The following is a 23,152-nucleotide window of genomic DNA, read 5'->3' as shown; positions in this document are numbered from 1 at the left end:
GATAAAAAATGAAAAAAGGGCAAACTTCTACTAAAAGTGGACATTTTACAGCTGTGTATAATAAACTGGAGGACCTTACAGAACTCTTTATAGGAGACAGGCATATGGCGTACATTTGTTAAGCCTAATAAGAACCACAAAAGTAATGGCATAAAACAGCAACCGAGTTAAGAAATACACATCTGGTGTACAATAATCAGAAACAACAAAGAGATGGAAATGAGGCTGGATGATGTTGTTTCAAAAAAGAAAAGTTATTCAGCAGGACTGTGTGCTTAAGCACAGTGTCCTCATTCAAAACGCCCAGTGGATTGCGTCAAATGTTGCAGGTAATTTCTGTTTCTTCTAAAATGTTAAAACTGGGCCCTTATGCTGAATATGTAGTATGCTGCAATTTGTGTTTATATTTGATATGGAATGGTTATAATCCTTCACATGGTTGGTTCTAAGTTCTAGGGGACTGATGACCTCAGAAGTTAAGTCCCATAGTGCTCAGAGCCATTTTGAACAATGCAAAGGAATATATATATAATGAACTAGTGAATAAAATATTTCTTATACATGCAAGTGGTCAACATGATATGATACACAGAAATATGATATTTATCATTTGAGGCTTGAAGCTGTTGGTTACACATTGATGTCCAGGTCTTGGATCCACTTTGTAGGTCGAGGTGTGGCTTCTATGAAGTTCTCTTCTGATTCACTGAATCTCATAGTAGGACTAATTTTTGTGATGTGGTCCAGAGTTTCCTCAGGTGCTCCAGTCACAGCTTGGGTTATCTAGGAATCCCCATAGAACGCGACCTTGCATCTAGTGTGGCCACTTCAGATACGGTTGAGCTTAACCCAGTTTTTGAGAGCAAAGTCAAAGCCTTTTACTGCTTCTGTGGGGTCAATAATAAGTTAATAATTACGGACTTAAGTTCTCCCTTTCCTTTTTCCATGCGTCTGTAAAGTTGAAGCTGTCCTCTCCTCTTATGTAGCTTTTATTCCATAACGGGTTTCATTCAGGATCCCACATGTACATGTTATATCTGACAGGACTGACAAATGGCTTAGAAAAGAGGGGATTATACCCACCTTCTACACATCCAATAAGGTCGGGGACCTATTGAAGCACCACAAAACCAAAGAAAACAATTTCTATGCACAATTGTGCATATATCGCATCCAGTGTAGTGAGTATCCTTCCGCATACATAGGCCAAACGGGCTGCTCATTTAACATACACTGTGTAATACAACCTCTTGTCTTGACAGTGGTCTCATTGTGGCAAAATAGGGGTTCTACAAGTTTCTTCAGGTATGCTGTCTCTTCGTGAACTACATGTAGGAAAAACAATCTCTGCTCTTTCCTCTATAAACTCAACGCCTACATCCAAGCCATCTCTTTATTTTTATCTATCTGGATTTTGATCTACAAGTCTGTTGACTTTGTAAAAATGGGAATGAAATCCAACTGTGAAATTTTAGTTCATTTCGTTTGAACACTTGCATGTCACATTTGTTAAATATGACAGTCTGTTATTTCACACAGTTTTCTTTTGGACGTGTTTTGTTTCCATATTACTCTCTCAGAATGTGTTCTGTTCTATCCTTAGACCACGTGGTTTTGGTCCTCTTATATTTTTTGGTTTGGCTAATTGGCCAGTCACAAGTTGAATTTTAGCATAACTGTAAGGTTTGTAGAACTCTATAACTTTCCAAGTTAATTTGATTGACATAACCCCAGTAGAACTTTGGCTGTGTTTCTTCCATGTTGTATTTTGGACTAAAATGTTTCTGATTCTGTGTGTGTGTGTGTGTGTGTGTGTGTGTGTGTGTGTGTGTGTGTGTGTGTGTGTGTGTTTTAATCCCATAAAGCCACGGTGGCTTGTTGACTGCCTCTGTTTTCTGTATTCCTATTGTAAACCTCACATTTAAATCGAAAAGTTGTTTCAATTTTTTTTATTTTTTTTTTCCAATAAATTTCATAACCAGCGAGTTCCAGGTGTGTGTGTGTGTGTGTGTGTGTGTGTGTGTGTGTGTGTGTGTTTTTAATATTTTCACCTACACATTTGACCTGAGAAACACTCCAGAATTTTCTACATTTAGTGTCTAGAAATTTGTGTGCCAACTTGTTGCTTGTGCTTTTTTCCCATTTCGAATAAGAATTGGAGACATACTCTTTCTGTTGTTCCTCTCCCCCTTAGAAACCAGATTGTCTACAAAAGCTAAACAGTGGATCCTAATACTAATTCCTTATAATTTGATTGGAGCTAAAATTGACTACCAAATTTTAGTTTCTGCCACTAATGGATTACTTTGTTTTAAGATATGGTTTTCTCATTCCTGTTCATTTCAGATAAGAGAGAGGGTGCAGTGCTATGGCACTGACCTTCTAATTAAGATGATGATGGTTTAAAGCATTGTCCATCCATTTAGATTTAGGTTTTCTGTGTTTTCCCTAAATCACAGTAAATTAAAGGACGATTCCTTAAAAGTGCATGACCAGTTTTTTCCCCAGCTCAAGCTCGTATTTTTTTTTATATTTTTTTAGTGACAGTGACAGTTTTAAAGTGTTTTAATGTCTTATTACAATTTTTTCCACAGAGGATTAGTTTTTATATAGTATTTGTTCTGTTACAATGTATTTTTTACTTTTGTTGTATTGAAGTATTTTGCATAACTTCATTCTTGTCATTAAGATCATAATTGCTATCTGTTCACAGTGGATGGTGGCCACAGGGCTGTTATATTTGACAGATTTGCTGGTGTAAAGAACCAGGTGGTGGGCGAGGGAACCCATTTTTTCATACCTTGGATACAAAGACCAATAATTTTTGACATACGTTCAAGACCAAGGAATGTGCCTGTTATCACAGGAAGCAAAGGTAATGTTTTGCATGTATAAAATTTGTTCATGTAAGTAGAGAAATACGTTCAGGGCGTTTGGAAATTCACTCCTTACAGCTGATTAAAGTGTCATGTGTTATCAGACCAAGTAAGTCCCCCCATGGGGTTCACCACTCTTTGGAATTTGTTATTGGTTACTGTGGGACCCCAAGCCTTTGCAGCACTCTTCCCCTTCCATGCTGCATGTCTATCCTCCTGCTATTCTTTTTCCTCTCCCTTGGGGCACATGGGGATATTTTTGGGAATATGTCCTGAATTTTCAGTAGCCTGATATCAGAACAGTCCCTCCACTGTTTCTTCGTTCATTGTTCTTCTCCTGTTCTTCCTCCGCTTTGGCATTTGAGGCTCCTCTCTTTCTTCATGCTCCCTGTGTGCTCATGCAGGCTGGCTCACGCCTAATGCTTAGCAGGTGACTGGGTAATGCATTATTCCCAGCCGCGGGTCGACAGGTAGGGTTCGCACATACCCCCTGGTACAGACCATGCCCAGGGAGGCATGATTGCCCGAACTCTTACCTTCCCAAATTGCCAGCTGGTACCTCCACCAGGTGTTCAGGAAGTGTGACCTGAGGTGTGAACAGTCACCTAAGATGGGTGAACCCCTCTCTGAGGGAGGGCCCCCAGTTGGAAGCAGCACACCATCGGAGATGCTGGCAGTCATGGAGGATTTTCTCACAATGATCCAATCATCATCTTTGCAGTCTGTGTCTACTGTATGTAAAAGGAATGAGGCTATTGATTCAAAGACATTCCCAGCTGCCCAGCAGTTCATCGTGTTTTTACATACTAAAGACGGTCAGTCCTTTGCTGTGATTAATCCATTTATTATTCAGAAATACCCTGTGAAATCCTGCTCTCGTTTACACAATGGCATTTTGCTTTTGGAGACACATTCTGATTCTCCTCAAGCACAACAACTGCTTGCAGCTTGACTCCTCCGCAGCTATCCTATTCATGTCGAGGCCCATCGAACGCCAAATTCTTTGCATGGTGTTTTTTACACTAGGCCATTCAGTGGTCTGACCGAGGCAGAAAACCAAACTTACCTCTCTAATCAGGGCATCACTGCAGTCTATCGGGTTATGAAAAAGGTAGATGCATCCTAAGTAACCACACACTCTTTTTCTCATGTTTGGCAGAGTAGTGCTTCCATCAAAGATCAAAGCAGGCTGTGAAGTTAGTATGTTCCGAACACAGTGCGCTGCTACCAGTGTCATCGTTACGATGACACTCAAATGTCCTGTCGACACCCATCATAATATGTAACATTTAGTATGCAGCCTCCTCCCGAGACTTTACTGAGCATCTCAGTGAGTGTGTCGTGCAGCAGATACATGTGAAGGAAATATGCCTTACCCTGTCACTCGCAAGTTGTTGATTAATTGAGAACTATGAATTTTACCATCCGGCACTTATAGTACCGTTCTTGCATCATCTCGCTCCATGAAGGACTTGGTCACGCGGATGTGCGACTTCAAATCCAGCACCACGGTTGTAAAATTGCCCCGTGTCACAGTAGCATCCCTGTCTCCTCCTCCAGCTGTGCAATAAGCCACCAAATTTTTGCCTCACTTGGTGGAATCACCTGTTACACAACCAAGAGGGCAGAAAGGACAGGAATAGACCCAGAAACACTTTTTACATCCCTCTAGTCAACAAACATCTGAATCATCACCTGCCAATTGCAAAGGCTCCAAGGAATCAAAGCTAAATGGTCTTCTCCTTCGCAGTCTCGGAGATCTCCTTCAATGGTGTCGATGCGTGATACCCTCACTTGGATGACCTCTGTGTCACCGGTGTGCACCATCAACCATTTTTCTGTCTTGGAATCTGCAGACCACTGTAGATCTCATGGAGCAGGATCCCCCAGCAGGTCACCCACAAGGACCAACACTCCAATTCATAAAATTCTTACCTTACCTCACGGAAACCATGCACCCCTACCTTTTATCTTCTTCCTAAGATCCAGATACCCAGTCACCCTAGTTGTCCCATATTGCTGGCTTCAGACCACCCACCAAACATATATCTGCCTTAGCTTGTCAACACCATCAACCTAAAGCACAAAGACTTCCCTCCTACAGGGTGTTTCAAAAATGACCGGTATATTTGAAACGGCAATAAAAACTAAACGAGCAGCGATAGAAATACGTTTGTTGCAATATGCTTGGGACAACAGTACATTTTCAGGACGACAAGCTTTCGAAATTACAGTAGTTACAGTTGTCAACAACAGATGGCGCTGCGGTCTGGGAAACTCTATAGTACGATATTTTCCACATATCCACCATGCGTAGCAATAATATGGCGTAGTCTCTGAATGAAATTACCCAAAACCTTTGACAACGTGTCTGGCGGAATGGCTTCACATGCAGATGAGATGTACTGCTTCAGCTGTTCAATTGTTTCTGGATTCTGGCGGTACACCTGGTCTTTCAAGTGTCCCCACAGAAAGAAGTCACAGGGGTTCATGTCTGGCGAATAGGGAGGCCAATTCACGCCGCCTCCTGTATGTTTCGGATAGCCCAAAGCAATCACACGATCATAGAAATATTCATTCAGGAAATTAAAGACGTCGGCCGTGCGATGTGGCCGGGCACCATCTTGCATAAACCACAAGGTGTTCGCAGTGTCGTCTAAGGCAGTTTGTACCGCCACAGATTCACGAAGAATGTCCAGATAGCGTGATGCAGTAATAGTTTCGGGTCTGAAAAATGGGCCAATGATTCCTTTGGAAGAAATGGCGGCCCAGGCCAGTACTTTTTGAGGATGCAGGGACGATGGGACTGCAACATGGAGCTTTTCGGTTCCCCATATGCGCCAGTTCTGTTTATTGACGAAGCCGTCCAGGTAAAAATAAGCTTCGTCAGTAAACCAAATGCTGCCCACATGCATATTGCCGTCATCAATCCTGTGCACTATATTGTTAGTGAATGTCTCTCGTGCAGCAATGGTAGCGGCGCTGAGGGGTTGCCGCGTATGGATAGAGGTGTAAACTCTGGCGCATGAGACGATACGTGGACGTTGGCATTATTTGGACCGCAGCTGCAACACGGCGAACGGAAACCCGAGGCCGCTGTTGGATCACCTACTGCGTGTTGCCCTCTGTGGTTGCCGTACGCGGTCGCCCTACCTTTCCAGCACGTTCATCCGTCACGTTCCCAGTCCGTTGAAATTTTTCAAACAGATCCTTTATTGTATCGCTTTTCGGTCCTTTGGTTACATTAAACCTCCGTTGAAAACTTCGTCTTGTAGCAACAACACTGTGTTCTAGGCGGTGGAATTCCAACACCAGAAAAATCCTCTGTTCTAAGGAATAAACCATGTTGTCCACAGCACACTTGTACGTTGTGAACAGCGCACGCTTACAGCAGAAAGACGACGTACAGAATGCCGCACCCACAGACTGTGTTGTCTTCTATATCTCTCACATCACTTGCAGCGCCATCTGTTGTTGAAAATTGTAACTACTGCAATTTCGAAAGTTTGTCCACCTGAAATGTACTGTTGTCCCAAGCATATTGCAACAAACGGTGTATTTCTATCGCTGCTCGGTGCCTGTTCCACTCTCACCATACATCTGCTTGTTACCATTGATGCCACCTCCAATTGGAGCAGATCTCCACCTTGGCTCTTCCGCAGACCCAAACTTATTTTAGATTTGACTAATTTTAAGAAAGATCACACACCAGATTTTACATTCCAATCTCTGTTTTTTAACATTTTAGATGTGCATCACGGTTTCACTGTCGTTTACACTGATGGCTCCAAACAGAAGAATTTCCTTGGCTGTTCTGTAGTGTTCCCTGATCAAGTTACCCGGATTCGCCCCCCTGCTGAATACACAGTTTTCACAGCGGAGCTCCACGCAATCCTGAAGGCACTGGAGCAGATGAATCGTGTTTGGGGCGATCAATTTCTTCTCTGCTCCGACTCTTTTAGTGCCTTACAATCACTGCAGAACCTGTACCCGACTGAGGTGGTGGTCCAGCTGATACATGACCAACTGTACTTGCTCCAACGGCAGGGTACAGAAGTATCCTTCTGCTGGGTGCCTGGTCATGTCGGCATATGGGGCAATGAACAGGCCGATCGGGCTGCCAAGGAGGCCTGCAGAGAGCAGAATGTGGTCCAGTGTCCTATTCCCTTGCAGTCAGTCATCACTGCACTCCACAGGAAGTGCAAGGAGTTGTGGGAGGACGAATGGCTGGCGGTGACGGCCAATAAACTTTGGTTGATAAAGTCAACCACTCGGCCGTGGCGTTCCTCCTGCCGGTTGCTCAGGCGGGAGGAGGTGGCCCTCACACGTTTTCGGATCGGGCACTGTCCTCTCACACACAGCTTTTTATTACGACGGGAGGATCCTCCGTTTTGTGATGCTTGTGGTGTGCACATCTCTGTCCGGCACATTTTAACAGACTGCATTTTATACCGCGATGCACGGGCAGAAGCACAAGTTGATGGGGATCTGCCTTCTGTGTTAGCTAATGATGAGATGTGTGTGTCTAGGGTTTTTAAGTTTTGTGATGTGTCTGGACTCTGGCCTAAACTTTTAGGCTGGAGGTTTTAGTGTATTGCAGAGTGGCTGACTCCTCCCCTTTTTTCCTTGCGGTCAGCCAGACACTTCCATCTGCTACATTGTTTTAGCTCCCTCTAACAATTGCTTCCTGTGTTGTCCATGTTTTACTGCTGACGCTCTGCTTCATCCCACACTTTGGTGTGGGTGAGCACGTTTTTCAACAATTGTTATCCATGTTTTCTGTTTCGTTTTATATTCTTGTTCTGGGATTTTTCTTGACACCCGTCTCACAATGTTACTGAACGGGTGCTGAAGACCTTGCCGTCGTGCGCCCAAAACCCCTCCACTACTACTACTACTACTACTACTACTACTACTACTACTCCAATTATACCAACATCTTCCATGTGCTGGTCTGTCTGCTGCTAACATTTTCTCAATCAGCACCCACCTGATTCTGTACCTATGATGTCCTTCCTGCTCACCTTAAATCTATGCTTACCAACAACTACTTTATCTCTGAGGAATGCAACCATGGGAACCAGGATGTCTCTTTCCTATGCCACCCTTTTCATAGGTCACTTGGAGGAAGATTTCTTGGGATCCGTAAGGATTCAGCCCCTGGTTTGGTTTAGATACATTGATGACATCTTTGCCATATAGCCTCATGGTGATGCTGGGAAAAATGGAAATGAAGTCCCATGCTTCTTGACAGAGCGTAGGGGAACAATGCGGGAGACCTGCACCACTGTACTAGGCAAGGTCCTAATGGAGGTGGTTTGCTGTTGCCTTCCTCCGACCGTAATGGGGATGAATGGTGATGATGAAGACGACACAACAACACCCAGTCATCTGGGGGCAGGCGAAAATCCATGACCCCACGGGGAATCAAACCCGGGACCCCGTGCTCGGGAAGCGAGAACACTACCACGAGATCACAAGTAGCGGACCATGATGAGGCTAAGCTGTTAAAATTCTATGAATCTCTATACGTTCTTCTGTTAAATTTTGTATGGTCTTATTCTGAATCCTATGCCACTTTCTTTGATGTTAAACTCGTCCTCACCGAAGGTCAGTTATACGCTTCTGTTCACGTTAAACCTAGTAACAAACAACAAGACATACATTTTGACAGTTGACATACTTTCCATGGCAGATGTTCCCTCCCACACAGCCATGGCATGTGATACAAACATATTTGTTCAGATGCAGACTCTTTACATCAATACACCACTATTCTCACTTCAGCCTTCAGTGGACGTAATTATCCCATCATCGTAGTTCAAAAGCAGATTTCTGGGGCCTTCACATCCAGTACTGATACTGTTGACACCTCCAAAAAACAACTTTGGAGTACACATGGTATCACACAGTATTATCCTGATCTTGAATGTATTTATGAGCTACTTTGATGAGGCTATTACATCCGAAAATCATGCCCTGAAATTACATCCGTTCTGTCCAGCATTTTGCTCACCACACGTAAAATAGCTTTTGGTCACCCATATAACCTCCACAATCTCTTTGTCAAAATCTGTTCTCCTTTGCTCCCACTTCCCTACGCTTTGGCTCCTCTCCCTGTAACCATTCCTTCTGTAAGACTTACCCTGTGTATCCTCTCACCACCACCTCTACCCTGTAACTGGCAAAACTTATACTATGAAAGGGAAACGAGATGTGTTGTGTATGCTGTTATGTAAACAGTGTGATTTTTCTACATTGGCACAACTGCCACCAAGTTATCAATTAGGATGAACAAGCATAGGCAGAGGGTTTATACTGACAACACACAATATCCTCTCCAGCATAACAACCATGGACTCGGTGCTTGTTTCATTACATATGCCATCTGCATTCTTCTCCCAGACACCACTTTTTCACAACTCTGCAGGTGGGAACTGGCATTGTGTGTCCTTAGTTCTCACCATCCACCTGGCTTTAATTAAAGCTAATTTCTTCAGTGTCAGTATTCTTTTCTTCATTCCCTTTTGGTTTTCTGTATCTTTTATTACCTGACCTGTCTTTCCCCAGCTCCGCTCACCATCACCTTAATTTCTGCCACAAACCGTGCACATAGCTTTCCACTCTTATTAACTAGTGCATGATGTTGCATTAATAATCTCTGTATTGCACTATCCTCCACCATTAAGCTCTCAGGTTTTCAAATCTCATCCAGCACAATCCCCAACAATCAGTCTTTCCTTCTCATACATCCAGTAAGCCTCACTTGGCCTGGGATTCAGGGTGACTTTCCCAAACACTCCGAATTTCCTAAACATCGCCATTTATTTTCCTTCACTCTTCTTCCTTCCCCCTCCAACCCTTCTGCCAGTAGGAGCAGCCACTGGCTTCAAAAGATTGAAAAATTTCTTCCTGCCACTGATTGGTAATAGATTTTTCCTCTCTCCAGATGCATTATGTTTTCAAAAATTGATAATTTTCACTTGCCTATACTGGTTTTTTACAATGTTTTGTAAACTTTATCATTATTCGGGACGGGGTTGTTGAATGTAATCATATTTAATCGTATTATGCTTAAGACATTAATTAGAATACAGGTCCCTGTTAGTAGTAAATGAGTTTTGTTATTTGGGCTGCAAAAAAAAAAAAAAGCTGATATTGACAGAATCAATGGGGATATTAATGGAGACTGGCAATAGCAAGAAAATTCATTTTAATAACGGGATATTTAACATCAGAGGCCACTGTTAGGTACAGTGGAGGAACAGTTTGTCTTTCAGATATCCAGTAATCTTGCTCCAAGTGCTTTTAACAACTCTGAGGAGACTACTCAGCCAGAAGGTAACTAGAGGTGTCCTGACAAAATATTTGCTAGTGTGCAACCTGTGACTCACGCGTGAGTGTGGATGCACACTGGTAAAGTCACGGGTTCACAGATGACGACTTTATGACATGTACCCACTGTATCGACTTAGTTCGCGGTGCTAAACTGCAGTAGCCATTTTTGCAGACAAATTATACTTTCAGTTGTTATATTCACTGGGAGCTATTGAGGTCTTTATTTTCATTAAAAATGTGAACTTCCCAACTTAAAAAGAAAAAAAAAAAAAAGACATCTTAGTAAATTGTTGCCATATAGCAGCATGGTACAAAGTCTACATTAAACACAACACAGGCAGGAAATTAGTGTAAGAAATTATTCAGTTGTTAAAATTAAAGCCTGAAATGTCTAAAACCAGGGCTTCATTTGACAGATGTCCTCTATATTGCAACAGTTATGCATATTATTGAAGAATTGCTTCAGTGTGTCTGTAGTTGTCCTAGTACTAGTTGTTTGTTATATACTTTTGAGATTTTCAATCTCACCATTGGATAAAGACAGTTGCCAGTCTGACTTATTTGTGTGAGACATCATGGAAGTAATTCATCACATCTAATTCTAAAAGTAACTTCTCATTTCATTTCTGTGTACATAATAAGTACAGCATTCTTGCCGAAAGTATGTGACCAAAGAGCTCTTTTCTCAAATACCAGTTTCAAGTGGTTACTGAACTGACAGTGTTTGCAAATGGTTCTTTATATCAGTAAACTGCAAAGTTTTGTTAATATTACCCCATCTGACACTCACTTTTCAAACATTTTAAACTTTGTGGTAGTACTTTCATTGCAGTTTCCAAATGACCTTGAACACTAGATTGAAGAATTCTATTTTCATATAAGATTGGACAAAAATATTAAACTACCTGAAAAATAATCTATGGTGTGCCCTTTTACATCTACTTTTCTTATATCAGATCAGATATACATTCTTATTAGTCACGCCCTAAGTTTTCAGGTTTGTGATGAGTAATTAACAAAACTTTGCATTTTACTGATTTGATGTGTGTAATTGGTTGACAGTATGGAAGACATCTGTCAGATTATGCTTTGGCATTAAACATTTCAGTCTTTAATTTTAACAGTTGAATCATTTCTGAAAGTAATTCCCTACTTACATTGAGTTGAACATGGCAGCAGTATTTACATTAAGAGACAGATGACACCTATGTCAGCTGCTTAAGACAGCTACTGAGTAGAAAGTACAGTGCTGGAAACAGCAGTTGAAATGAAAATGCAACAGCCTTTGGATCCACAAATATACCAACACTATCCTCTGCAGATGAGAAGGGTGCACAAAACAAAAGCCTAGAAAATGCCCCTGACCATTAGATCTTTCAAGTTATTTTGCCTCATGATGAAATTCCAGTAGAAGTATGGACTGAACTGAAAGGATGGACCTTCTTGTCCCTTGAACAGTACTCACTGCCGGCCCCTCACCTTGATGAAAGTGAGATAAAATGAGGGCATGACACATGAACTGAGGTTACTAGAATGGAAAGGATCTTTTCGTGTTCTGCAAGAAACAAATCTTAATTTGATAGGTAGGTTTTTGCCAAGGTGCTGCATTCTCTGCAGAAAGGGTGTCCTCTGCAGAGGCAGAACACTGGGATTTTTGTAAATGAATGCATATAGTTTACCTCTTCTCAAGCATAAGAGTTTGCTGTGTCATTGCATTTGCATCACAAGGTAAACAAATGTTTTTTAAATCATGTTTCCATTTGCGAAACTGTAGACACACAGATTCTCACTGAACTTATCGAGATCAGGCCTTTCTCCTTTATGAACGCTTTAGATGGCTTTTTAAGGTTGAAGGTCACATTTTTGAAAACTTGGTGTTAAGAAACTTTGTGTGTTGTTGTTGTAATGCAGAGAATGCACTTATACACTGCCTTGAGACCATTTCTGCATTATTCGATGATTACATTTAACAAAGTGACATTTTTTCAGTTTTGCTCTATCTGCCGCGCCATCCACCGAAAAGGCTGCCTAAATAGATGCTCATTAAGGCAATTTAAATACTGTGTAATCATTTTTCAGGATTTGACTTGCAGCAGTGCTAGGAATGGGTGAAGGATATTTTGAATATAATGAACATCATATATGACACATTCTGCCTATAGTCTTACGTAATCTTGAAGGTCACCGGTTCAATGATAAATTGAGTGTCATTCCAAAATTGTGCTGCAGAGGCTCAAATGCAGGCTAGCTGATGTGCACAAGCTTTGATGGCCCATTATTTGCCTTGTATGTTAAGGAACCACTACACACCCAATAAAAAAATAATACAAACTACATAATTGGCCTGTCAGGAACTACTAACACCCTACTTTTCAAAGCACTTGAATATATAGTTTCACAGGAAAATCATAAAATAAGCCATTTATCAAATTTGTCTCTGTAGAAGTGTTGTTGTTGTTGTCTTCAGTCCTGAGACTGGTTTGATGCAGCTCTCCATGCTACTCTATCCTGTGCAATCTGCTTCATCTCCCAGTACCTACTGCAACCTACATCCTTCTGAATCTGTTTGCTGTATTCATCTCTTGGTCTCCCTCTACGATTTTTACCCTCCACGCTGCCCTCCAATGCTAAATTTGTGATCCCTTGATGCCTCAAAACATGTCCTACCAACCGATCCCTTCTTCTAGTCAAGTTGTGCCACAAACTTCTCTTCTCCCCAATCCTATTCAATACCTCCTCATTAGTTACGTGATCTACCCATCTAATCTTCAGCATTCTTCTGTAGCACCACATTTCGAAAGCTTCTATTCTCTTCTTGTCCAAACTAGTTATCGTCCATGTTTCACTTCCATACATGGCTACACTCCAAACAAATACTTTCATAAATGACTTCCTGACGCTTAAATCTATACTCGATGTTAACAAATTTCCATTCTTCAGAAACGCTTTCCTTGCCATTGCCAGTCTACATTTTATATCCTCTCTACTTCGACCATCATCAGTTATTTTACTTCCTAAATAGCAAAACTCCTTTACTACTTTAAGTGTCATTTCCTAATCTAATTCCCTCAGCATCACCCGATTTAATTTGACTACATTCCATTATCCTCGTTTTGCTTTTGTTGATGTTCATCTTATATCCTCCTTTCAAGACACTGTCCATTCCGTTCAACTGCTCTTCCAAGTCCTTTGCCGTCTCTGACAGAATTACAATGTCATCGGCGAACCTCAAAGTTTTTATTTCTTCTCCATGAATTTTAATACCTACTCCAAATTTTTCTTTTGTTTCCTTTACTGCTTGCTCAATATACAGATTGAATAACAGCGGGGAGAGGCTGCAACCCTGTCTCACTCCTTTCCCAACCACTGCTTCCCTTTCATGCCCCTCGACTCTTATGACTGCCATCTGGTTTCTGTACAAATTGTAAATAGCCTTTCGCTCCCTGTATTTTACCCCTGCCACCTTCAGAATTTGAAAGAGAGTATTCCAGTCAACATTGTCAAAAGCTTTCTCTAAGTCTACAAATGCTAGAAACGCAGGTTTGTCTTTTCTTAATCTTTCTTCTAAGATAAGTCGTAAGGTCAGTATCGCCTCACGTGTTCCAACATTTCGACGGAACCCAATCTGATCCTCCCCGAGGTCCGCATCTACCAGTTTTTCCATTCGTCTGTAAAGAATTCGCGTTAGTATTTTGCAGCTGTGACTTATTAAACTGATAGTTCGGTAATTTTCACATCTGTCAGCACCTGCTTTCTTTGGGATTGGAATTATTATATTCTTCTTGAAGTCTGAGGGTATTTCACCTGTCTCATACATCTTGCTCACAAGATGGTAGAGTTTTGTCATGACTGGCTCTCCCAAGGCCGTCAGTAGTTCTAATGGAATGTTGTCTACTCCGGGGGCCTTGTTTCGACTCAGGTCTTTCAGTGCTTCTGTAGAAGTGTGAGTTCCTAATTCCATCCATTGTAAATTTGTCTGGGAGCCCGTAAGGAAAACGTCAGAGGTGAGAAGTAGGTAATTATTGTAACAATTATAACCATACTAACCTAATAATGATTTAGTATGGGCACTAGTGACCTCACCGTTGAATACTCAAAATGGTTACAGTTATTGGTAAACGTGACTTCTTGTTAAAACACAATTGGGAACATTTTCTTGGATTTGAATTGCTTGAGTACTTCTACTATAGTGCTACATAATGCTTAACTTTTCTTATTAAATGTTTGTGTTCAATTACAGATTTGCAGAATGTCAACATAACTCTTCGTATCCTATTCCGACCTCTGCCGGATCAGTTGCCACGAATCTACACTATCCTTGGAGTCGATTATGATGACAGAGTACTGCCGTCAATCACCACAGAAGTACTTAAAGCTGTTGTTGTAAGTATGCTTACTGTTTATAATTTGGTAAATATTATGAACAGTTACATCATGTTTTCATCACATTAAGGTGACAAGATATGAGGCACCTCCTAATATCATGTTGCACCTCTTTTTTCCCGATGTACTGCAGCAACTTGACATAGCGTGGACTCAGCAAGTCGTTGGAAGTCCCCTGCAGAAATATTGAGCGACGCTGCCTCTATGGCCATCCAAAATTGCGAAAGTATGCAGGATTTAGGGCATGAACTGACCTCTCGGTTATGTCCATAAATGTTAGATGAGATTTGTTTTGGGCAAACTAGATAGCCAAATAATTTACTCGAATTGTCCAGACTTTTCAAACCAATCACAAACAGTTGTGGCTAGTGACATGGCACATTGTCATCCATAAAATGCATGTCAATTCCATGTAAACACAGTCCAATACCATTATGGACCCACCACCAGCTTGCACAGTGCCTTGTTCGCAAATTGGCTCCATTGGTTTGTGGGGTCTGCAACACAGTCAGGCCATAACACAAAATCTGAAATCAGGACTTATCTGACCAGGCTGCGGTTTTACATTTGTCTAGGGTCCAACTGATGTCACGAGCCCAGGAGGGGCACTGCAAGCAGTGTCATGCTGTTAGCAAATGCACTCACATCAGTCGTCTGTTGCCATAGCCCATTAACACCAAATTGTGCCACACTGTCATAACAGATATGTTTGTCGTGCATCCCAAATTGATTTCTGCAGTTATTTCAATGTTGCTTGTTTGTTAGAACTGGCAACTTTATGGAAATGCTACTTTTCTCAGTCATTAAGTGAAGGGCACTGGCGATTGCATTCTCCATGGTGAAAAATAACACGTGAAATTTGGTACTCTCAGCACACCTTTGACACTGTGGATCTCGGAATATTGAGTTCCCTAACGATTTCTGAAATGGAGTGATCCATGTGTCTAGCTCCAACTGCCAGTTCGCATCAGTCCACATTCAAACTGTGTTAATTCCCATCATGCGGTGATAACCAATTTGGAAACCTTTTCACATTAGTCACCTGAGTACAAATGACAGCTCTGTCAATGCACTGCCATTTAATACCGTATGTATGGAACAGTACTGCTGTCTGTATATGTGCATGTTGTTATCTCGTGACTTTTGTCAGCACAGAGTATACATGTGTATTCTGTCCACAATTTGTCTTTACTTTTATGATATTTGAGTGGTAAAACAAATTATTGTCTAGTAAAATATTTGTGATAGATGTACTTTTGTCTAAGAACAGTAATGCAGCAATAGTAGTAGTATTGTTTTTGATGATGAGGCTGATAATGAAGATCTACACTGGAGTTAGTCCCATGACACTGAGAATTATGACAGCACTGACAAAATTACATAGACAAAAAAGATTTTGAAATACAGATGGAGATGGGAGTATTTGCTCAGTTCACTACATTTACCTACCAATTTCCACTATCAGCCACAATTAAATTTCATACTTTGAATGTAGTTACTTCCCTGTATTGTTAGGTTTTAAATTTTTCCCTTTCTTTTCTACAAAAACAATTATGCAGTGAGTAGAATGAAAGAAATAGTAAAATTTCAATGTTATTGATTGAAGGATTATGCTCATTGAATGGAAAAAAAGTAAAGCCAAAGGCATGTATGGTAGAAATTATTGAGCAGGACTCTGTCTGCTCACAATTCAATGTCTTCCAGTCCCTCCCTGACCAAATCGTGCTTTGTGCAAATCTGTGTAGTGTGTTAACGCTTTAACTGCTCTGGACGTGTTAAGGCACATGCCTGTGTATCTGTCCCTGTGTGCTCTGAAAGTGTGTACGTGTAGACACGTTCAGAGTACCAGGTAGAAGGACTGGTGGCAAGCCTAAATACATTCAGAGCACACAGGGACAGTTACAAAGGCACACGAGTTAAAGGGTTAACAAGCCAGTAACATGTCAATGCCCATGTTAGTCATGTGACCCTTACATGTTGTACTCCATTGTATCAAGTGAACGTTCAGTAAACAGAACTAATACATTATGATACAGAATTGCTCACCAGTGGTTAACCTCTTGAAGTACTGGCCAGCAATCCTCTCTCTTTTATTAGTACTCCTTTGTTAATCTGTTAGAACAGAAAAACTATCTATAAACAGTGCATCCCAAAGTACTTGCTTCTTTATTAAATTTAAGACCATATACACACATTACTTTCTTTCTCTGTAACCATTGTCATTTTTTTTTAATGTAATCGGCTGTGTTAATTCCCATGTAGTGATGCGATGAAAGTGAGAGTACGGAAACTAATGATGACAAAGCTACCAAACTTCATAAAGCGTATTATATTCTAATTTGTACCCACATAAAAAATACTCAAGGTTTTGCTCTTTGGCCTTTGATTTAAAATTAATATAAGGTAGTTATTTTGATGTGCAGGCCTGGGAGTAGTAGCAGGTAGTGAAGTTAGCTGTTACAAATAATTTTAATTTTCATCTCTATCTGTAGTTCATCATTTTAATTTGTTGAACATAACGATGAAAAAGTTGAAATTTCAAATGTTCTTGTTGTACAAACACTGTTATGAAGAGGAGATGAAGTTATATGCTATGATTGAGAATGTTTCCTTTCGTTCCTCACTTTGCCCTCACATCTGCTCCCATAGTTAGGGCTTCAAAAATTTTTTGGCTCATGATGTTGTAAATACCTATGTAACTATTTATAGGCTCAATTTGATGCTGGTGAACTCATCACTCAGAGAGAACTTGTGTCGCAAAAAGTTAGTGAAGATCTAATGGAACGTGCATCACAGTTTGGTGTTATATTGGATGACATCTCAATCGTGAGTAATTTTTTTGCTTATCTTTGTAATTAATGTTTATAACAAATCCCAATTAAAAATTTGTATATGCAGGTTCATGTTCCGGTCAAGCAAACAGTTTTAATCTGGTAGGAAATTTCAAAACAATTTATTTTTTACTTCATTAAAAGATCTTAGACATGTGGTATCCATAGCATCCCATTTATATGCCGCTGTTACATTTTACGCATTACTGTTTGTCAAATCCCTTATTCAGTTTTTGTTGCAATGTGTGTTTTTTGTGGATCAGCAAAGGGGACTTGCAGAGCAATCTGTTTCTAGCCCCTTGTTGAAACTAAGTTCACGTCCGATACTGAAGTGAAAAATTTGAATGTTAGTAACACAATCCTGACCTTGATTATATAGCAAGAGTGTCTATTTGTTGGAACAAAGGTGTGATTTCACTGATTTGTTGGAACATAATGAAACAGCAACCTAAAAAGCAGCAAGAGTGTCTATTCGTTGGAACAAAGACGTGTGATTTCACAGATTTGGTGGAACATAATTATGTTCGGCAAATCAGCTTAAACCACTGAATCAGTTTCAACCAAATTTTGTACGGAAACAGCAGGCCCCACAGGTATCGGCAATGTGGGGTTTATAACCTCCAAGCTCCAGTAGGTGCAGAGATGCAGGCAAAAATGTGTTTCTCCCAGCCACTGGCATAAGGCTGCCTCTCATATTATACAGGAATGGTATCAGCCAGCCAAATAAACCTGCTTTGCAGGGTAGCCTATACGTCAGGGGAAAGACACTGTTTCTCAGGCCCCAACATGTAAGTTGCACTGCACGACAGGCATGTTGTGTTGGAGTAATATCGGCCTGTGTTATCGGCGTACTTTTCATGGTAGTCTGTGACATGGGCAAATAAATGATTTTCAAGCCCCTGTTCTGTTTGACAGGCATGCTGTGGGACTAATATCAGCCTCGTTTATTGAACTGTATTGCAGGTGGGTGCAAGAGTGGGAGGCAAAGATGGAAAGAGAGAGTGGTGGGGAGAGGGGGGATAAGGTCAGATGATTGTGGAGGGAGGAGAATATGGGCAGAGAGAGGGTGGAGGAAATGTACAAAAAGAGGGGGAGTAAAGGATGTGTTCAATATACATGTGGAATGCATATGTGGGTGAAGCTGCAGGGAGAAGGCTAGTTTGGATAATAAAACTATAACACTGTTCTCATTGTAGTTTGTAGTTGGCTGTTTGGTAATTAGTGGAGCAATGCCGCTGGACTTTATTTTTCGGATAGTTGATTGTATTTGATGCATAGGATACGCATTCCTTGAGTCGGTGAAACATCGTAGATTTGAGTGGTGGTAATTAGTGGAGCAATGCCGTTGGACTTTATTTTTCGGATAGTTGATTGTATTTGATGCATAGGATACGCATTCCTTGAGTCGGTGAAACATCGTAGATTTGAGTGTCAGCAATGTAAAATTTCAAATGCATACATGGAAATAGAATTATCATAATACTATTATAGTTTATATTTTGTTGGTGTAGTTTAAAATGGTGTTGATTTTACGTGATTCATGTCTGACAATTTTTGCTTGATTGCTGACAATAAAGTGCACAGTGCCAAGAAACAGTAATCAGTAGGTGCTACTGTGTCTTACCTCGTTCATCATTCACACAGTTAATTTCTCTTATTGTGTATTTACAGCCCGTATCACTCCCTACTGTTCCTTACATGAGTCTTGTCACTTCGTAACTCTTTCTGTATTTTGCAATTCTTTCTCTTCCATAGAATTTAATTTCTATCTACTCTTAGAGAATGGATACCATTCAGCTGTTAAGTTACATCTGTGTTTAATTTTATTTATATTTTTAATATGTGATTCAAAGTAAAATAATTTTTTTCAGACTCATTTGACTTTTGGAAAAGAATTCACCCAGGCTGTAGAACTCAAACAGGTAGCACAACAAGAAGCAGAGAAGGCACGCTTCTTGGTAGAAAAGGTAAGCATCAAGTCAATTATAGAATGTTTGAGTGTCTACATGTTATAATGAAAATTGTATCTTTGTTATTTTTGGCTCATTACTCTTTTTATATTATGTTCCTGGTGGCAGTAGTGAACTTAAAATCAAGAAGAAAATAATTCATAATCTAAAAATGAAGTCCTTTAATTCAAGACCATACTTTTTTCTTTCCTTGTTTAGTTCTCACTTGTTATTTTTGGAGTTCATTTTGATGACAATAAGTCAGTAAACATCCACCAAGTTATTTTAGTTGAATGCATTGTTGTTTGCACTCTGATGCTGGCAGATAGTCTGCCATTGTTTCTTTGAGCCTTGCACCTCAATCCATTTGTCGCTGATACTCTAATAAATAAGCTAGTTAAAAGTATTGTGTGTACTTAGCAGAGAGAAATTGTAGAGTGAAAAGATTCATAGAGCTGTTTAAAAACTGGCAAACAGTGTTGGTCCAGGCTATAATTGTAATAAACAAGTAACTGTTGAGTAATTGAAAGTTTGTGTGCATATTAGTTAGCTCTGCCTATCGAATCACTTGTGATAAGTTAATGTTTGAAAAGTGTGTGGACAATGATTGCTTAAATTACAGTAGGGCGTCGATTATCCGAAGTAATTGGGGGACATGGGTGTTCGGAAAACTGGTTTGTTCGGATAATCGAACTGTACATATTTATTTGCCAAAAAGAAGTACTGTACAGTAAATTTATTCATTAAAACAGGCATCTCTCTTAGTATTACAAAGTAACATACAAAGGCAACTTCAGTAGGAATATATAGTATGTGGCACAGTTTATTAAACAAAAATATATACATATTACATACACATTTTGTATGAACAATACACACAGTATACAAAATTAACATTTAAAAAAATCCTTTCTTTTGGTCTGTCTAAGCAATCCTACACGCTTACGTGCAGCTAAGTCACGTACGTTTCTCATTACAGATTGTTTTTTTATATCCATAATTGTCAATTTCCCCACCTTGTACTCATTGGATAAAGTGGTTGCAGATTCGCCTTCGCCTAACCTTTTAATAATCTCGTACTTGTCCCTCATAGAAAGGACAACACGTTTACATTTCAGCATTTTGTATCGTCAAGTTCACTTCTTCACGCAGCAACACACAAGTTGTCGTAACAGAGAACAGAAGGTGATGTTTGCAACGTGAGAAGCTCTTCTTGGGGGCGCGTAATCCTTCAAACTGCGCGGAGTGGCACGCCTCAACTCTAAGCTGGCGCAGCTGTTGCTGTGAACAGCTTTGATTCTGCTGCTACTTCTACTGCCAGTGCCAAGCCGACAGAAGTGTGCTGATTGAAACACAGCGACTGGCGGCTTAACCGGTCAGCAGCGCCTAGTGAAGGCCCCATTAGAAGCAATGTTCCACCAGCAGTGGCCCAGTGCGGCGACTACTGTGGAAAACTTGGTTTGGGAGTGAGGGGGATGATGGACGGTAGGGTGGGAGAGTAACAGGTGTGAGCGAGTACACAGTTTGGTTAAACGGTCGTTCGGTTGACAGACATTCAGATAATCGACGCTCTACTGTACTTAACAATTGTCCAAAAGACATTGCATTTGTACTTCAAGGAAGACAAAAATTTGTTATAAAAATGACACAATGAAACTTGAATACACATCTTAGAGCCAGAGAAGGCTCATCAAAATGTTTGATGGTGTTCAGTCTCAAGCTAAAATAAAATTTTTAAAAAAAGCTCAACACAGCAGAAGCTATCTCTGTCGTCATAATGTTCTAGCTGATCAGTCTAAAACAGCTGTGAGTAATGAAAACTTCTGGCACTGCTGGATGCTCCAGTCATGTTCCATGATAACACTATAGCCGACACTCCAGGCATCATCAAAATTTGTGTACAACTGTGGGGGTGGGAAATCCTCTGCCATCCGCCCTACTCACCAGACTCCAATCCGTGTGACTTCGACCTCGTTCCACAACTGAAGAAACCATTGTATGGGAGGCACTTGTCGAACAGGACAGATAGGCAACACGCATTGATGGCAATGCCAGCATCTTTCAGTGCTTTCTCCATAATTGGAATTGCTGTCTGGATCCATTGGGGGAATATTCTGAAGGGCAGTAGTTGATTTTGATTCATTTTTGTTCCATTTGTACTCGTGTACAGTAAATTTGCACAGAGTTCCAATGCGTGTGTTTCATTTTACCCTCTGCTGAACCTCCTGTACTGTAAACTATGTTGTGTTGGCATTCAGATAAACAGTGCATTACCAGTTCAATGCACATCATGGAAGTCCCTTGTCATCCCATTATTGTGAGATATACCATAGTTGCCATGACTTAAGGAATGATTCTTGTAGATTAAGCAAAACATCAAAAACTGAATGATAATCCTGCCTCAGTGCCTGCTGTTAGATAGCTTAAAATATCCTGTTATTTTGTATTCATTACTGCTCAGTTTTGCCTGAGTAATCATTTGGCAAATTTTTAGTAGCTGTGGACCATGTTGCAACTAAAATACATCAAATCTTCTATGTAATTTATATACATATTAAGTTACTGCATACGGTCAAAGAACAGCATACTTGGTTGCCAATGGAATTCAGTTGTTACAGTGTAAGCCATATTCATAGACAGTACTTTTCTTTATTTGTAGGCTGAGCAGCAGAAGAAAGCAGCTGTTATATCTGCGGAGGGGGATGCACAAGCCGCTCTGTTGTTGGCCAAGTCGTTTGGAGAAGCGGGAGAAGGTCTGGTAGAACTGCGACGGATTGAAGCAGCAGAAGATATTGCGTATCAGTTGTCAAGATCTCGCCAAGTTGCGTACTTGCCACCTGGGCAGAATGTACTGCTGAACTTGCCAACACAATAGAAAAATGTGCCTGCTGCATCCATACAGCCTCACTGATGAGTCCCTTGTGACATCCATGGATCTGCAAAGGAAATGAGTCGTTGGCAGAATTGTTAATGTTTCCATTGTGGTTCATCCTGTTTGCATTTACAGAAATGGATTTATGTGGTTCACTGGTAGTGTTAACATTTAGTACTACATTCAGTGTGACAGAAAGATATTTGTGTTACTGTGAAAGCAGGAATTTGTAATGTGTAAGCATTTGCTGTGTATTTTGTAGTGAAGACTGATGATATGTCAGTGAGGAGTGGTTACCAATTTTTTTTTAGCTTCTGGACAAGTTTGAAGCAATGTTTTTAGAGGCAGTTATATATTTACTAGTGGATCATAAATGCCCATTTGTGGTGCTGTTAATTGTATTGATACTTTCCTAATTTCTGTGTCAAATTAGAATCATTTCCTTTCACTTCCCTAAAGCCTTTTATGTACTCTCATGTAGAAGTTATCTATCAAATAGATTTGGTTATTTTTGAGCAAAGCAAATTTAAATTGTGTGTTTCCTGTCTTGCGAATCAGTACTTGAAATACTAAATATATTTTGCAATATTGTAATCTGTTGTCCAAAGCAGTCAGTGAAAAGAAATGTCTGGATAGATAGGTGAAAATTTCATATTCACCTGATAATTGTCCTATACAGTTTTTATACCTTCTCATTATGCTGTTCAAATAGGCAGCCTATCTTGTCGCAGTCTGTGTATGGGTGGAATTTGAGAGAATTCTTAACATTTTAGGATGCCTTTCCCAATGTAAAATGTGTTGTTATGAAGAGGGGGGGGGGGGGGAGCGATAAAGCTTACAGAAGCAATTTTTCCCCTCTCTTTGCCTCAAATGTGTAGAAATAATTTTTTTATATTTGACTTA

The 23,152-nt window shown here is 40.4% G+C and overlaps 1 protein-coding gene across 3 annotated transcripts in view; it reads left to right on the top strand.

Moving 5' to 3' along the window:
- LOC126273090 (protein l(2)37Cc) overlaps window positions 1-22,650 on the top strand; it is a 30,239-nt gene extending 7,589 nt beyond the window's left edge. For all 3 annotated transcript variants that reach the window (XM_049976515.1, XM_049976514.1, XM_049976516.1), the window contains 5 exons: window positions 2,714-2,875; window positions 14,455-14,597; window positions 17,307-17,423; window positions 19,300-19,395; window positions 22,037-22,650. In XM_049976515.1, coding sequence (XP_049832472.1) covers window positions 2,714-2,875; window positions 14,455-14,597; window positions 17,307-17,423; window positions 19,300-19,395; window positions 22,037-22,252 — 734 coding nt within the window. In that variant the 3' untranslated portion in view covers window positions 22,253-22,650. The remainder of the gene's footprint in view (window positions 1-2,713; window positions 2,876-14,454; window positions 14,598-17,306; window positions 17,424-19,299; window positions 19,396-22,036) is intronic.
- The last annotated feature ends 502 nt before the right edge of the window (window positions 22,651-23,152 follow it).

This window comes from Schistocerca gregaria, chromosome 5 (genome assembly GCF_023897955.1).
Source record: "Schistocerca gregaria isolate iqSchGreg1 chromosome 5, iqSchGreg1.2, whole genome shotgun sequence".
NCBI lineage: Eukaryota > Metazoa > Arthropoda > Insecta > Orthoptera > Acrididae > Schistocerca > Schistocerca gregaria.
The sequence above is the reverse complement of the archived record's forward strand: the minus strand, read 5'-3'. Positions and strand labels throughout refer to the sequence as shown.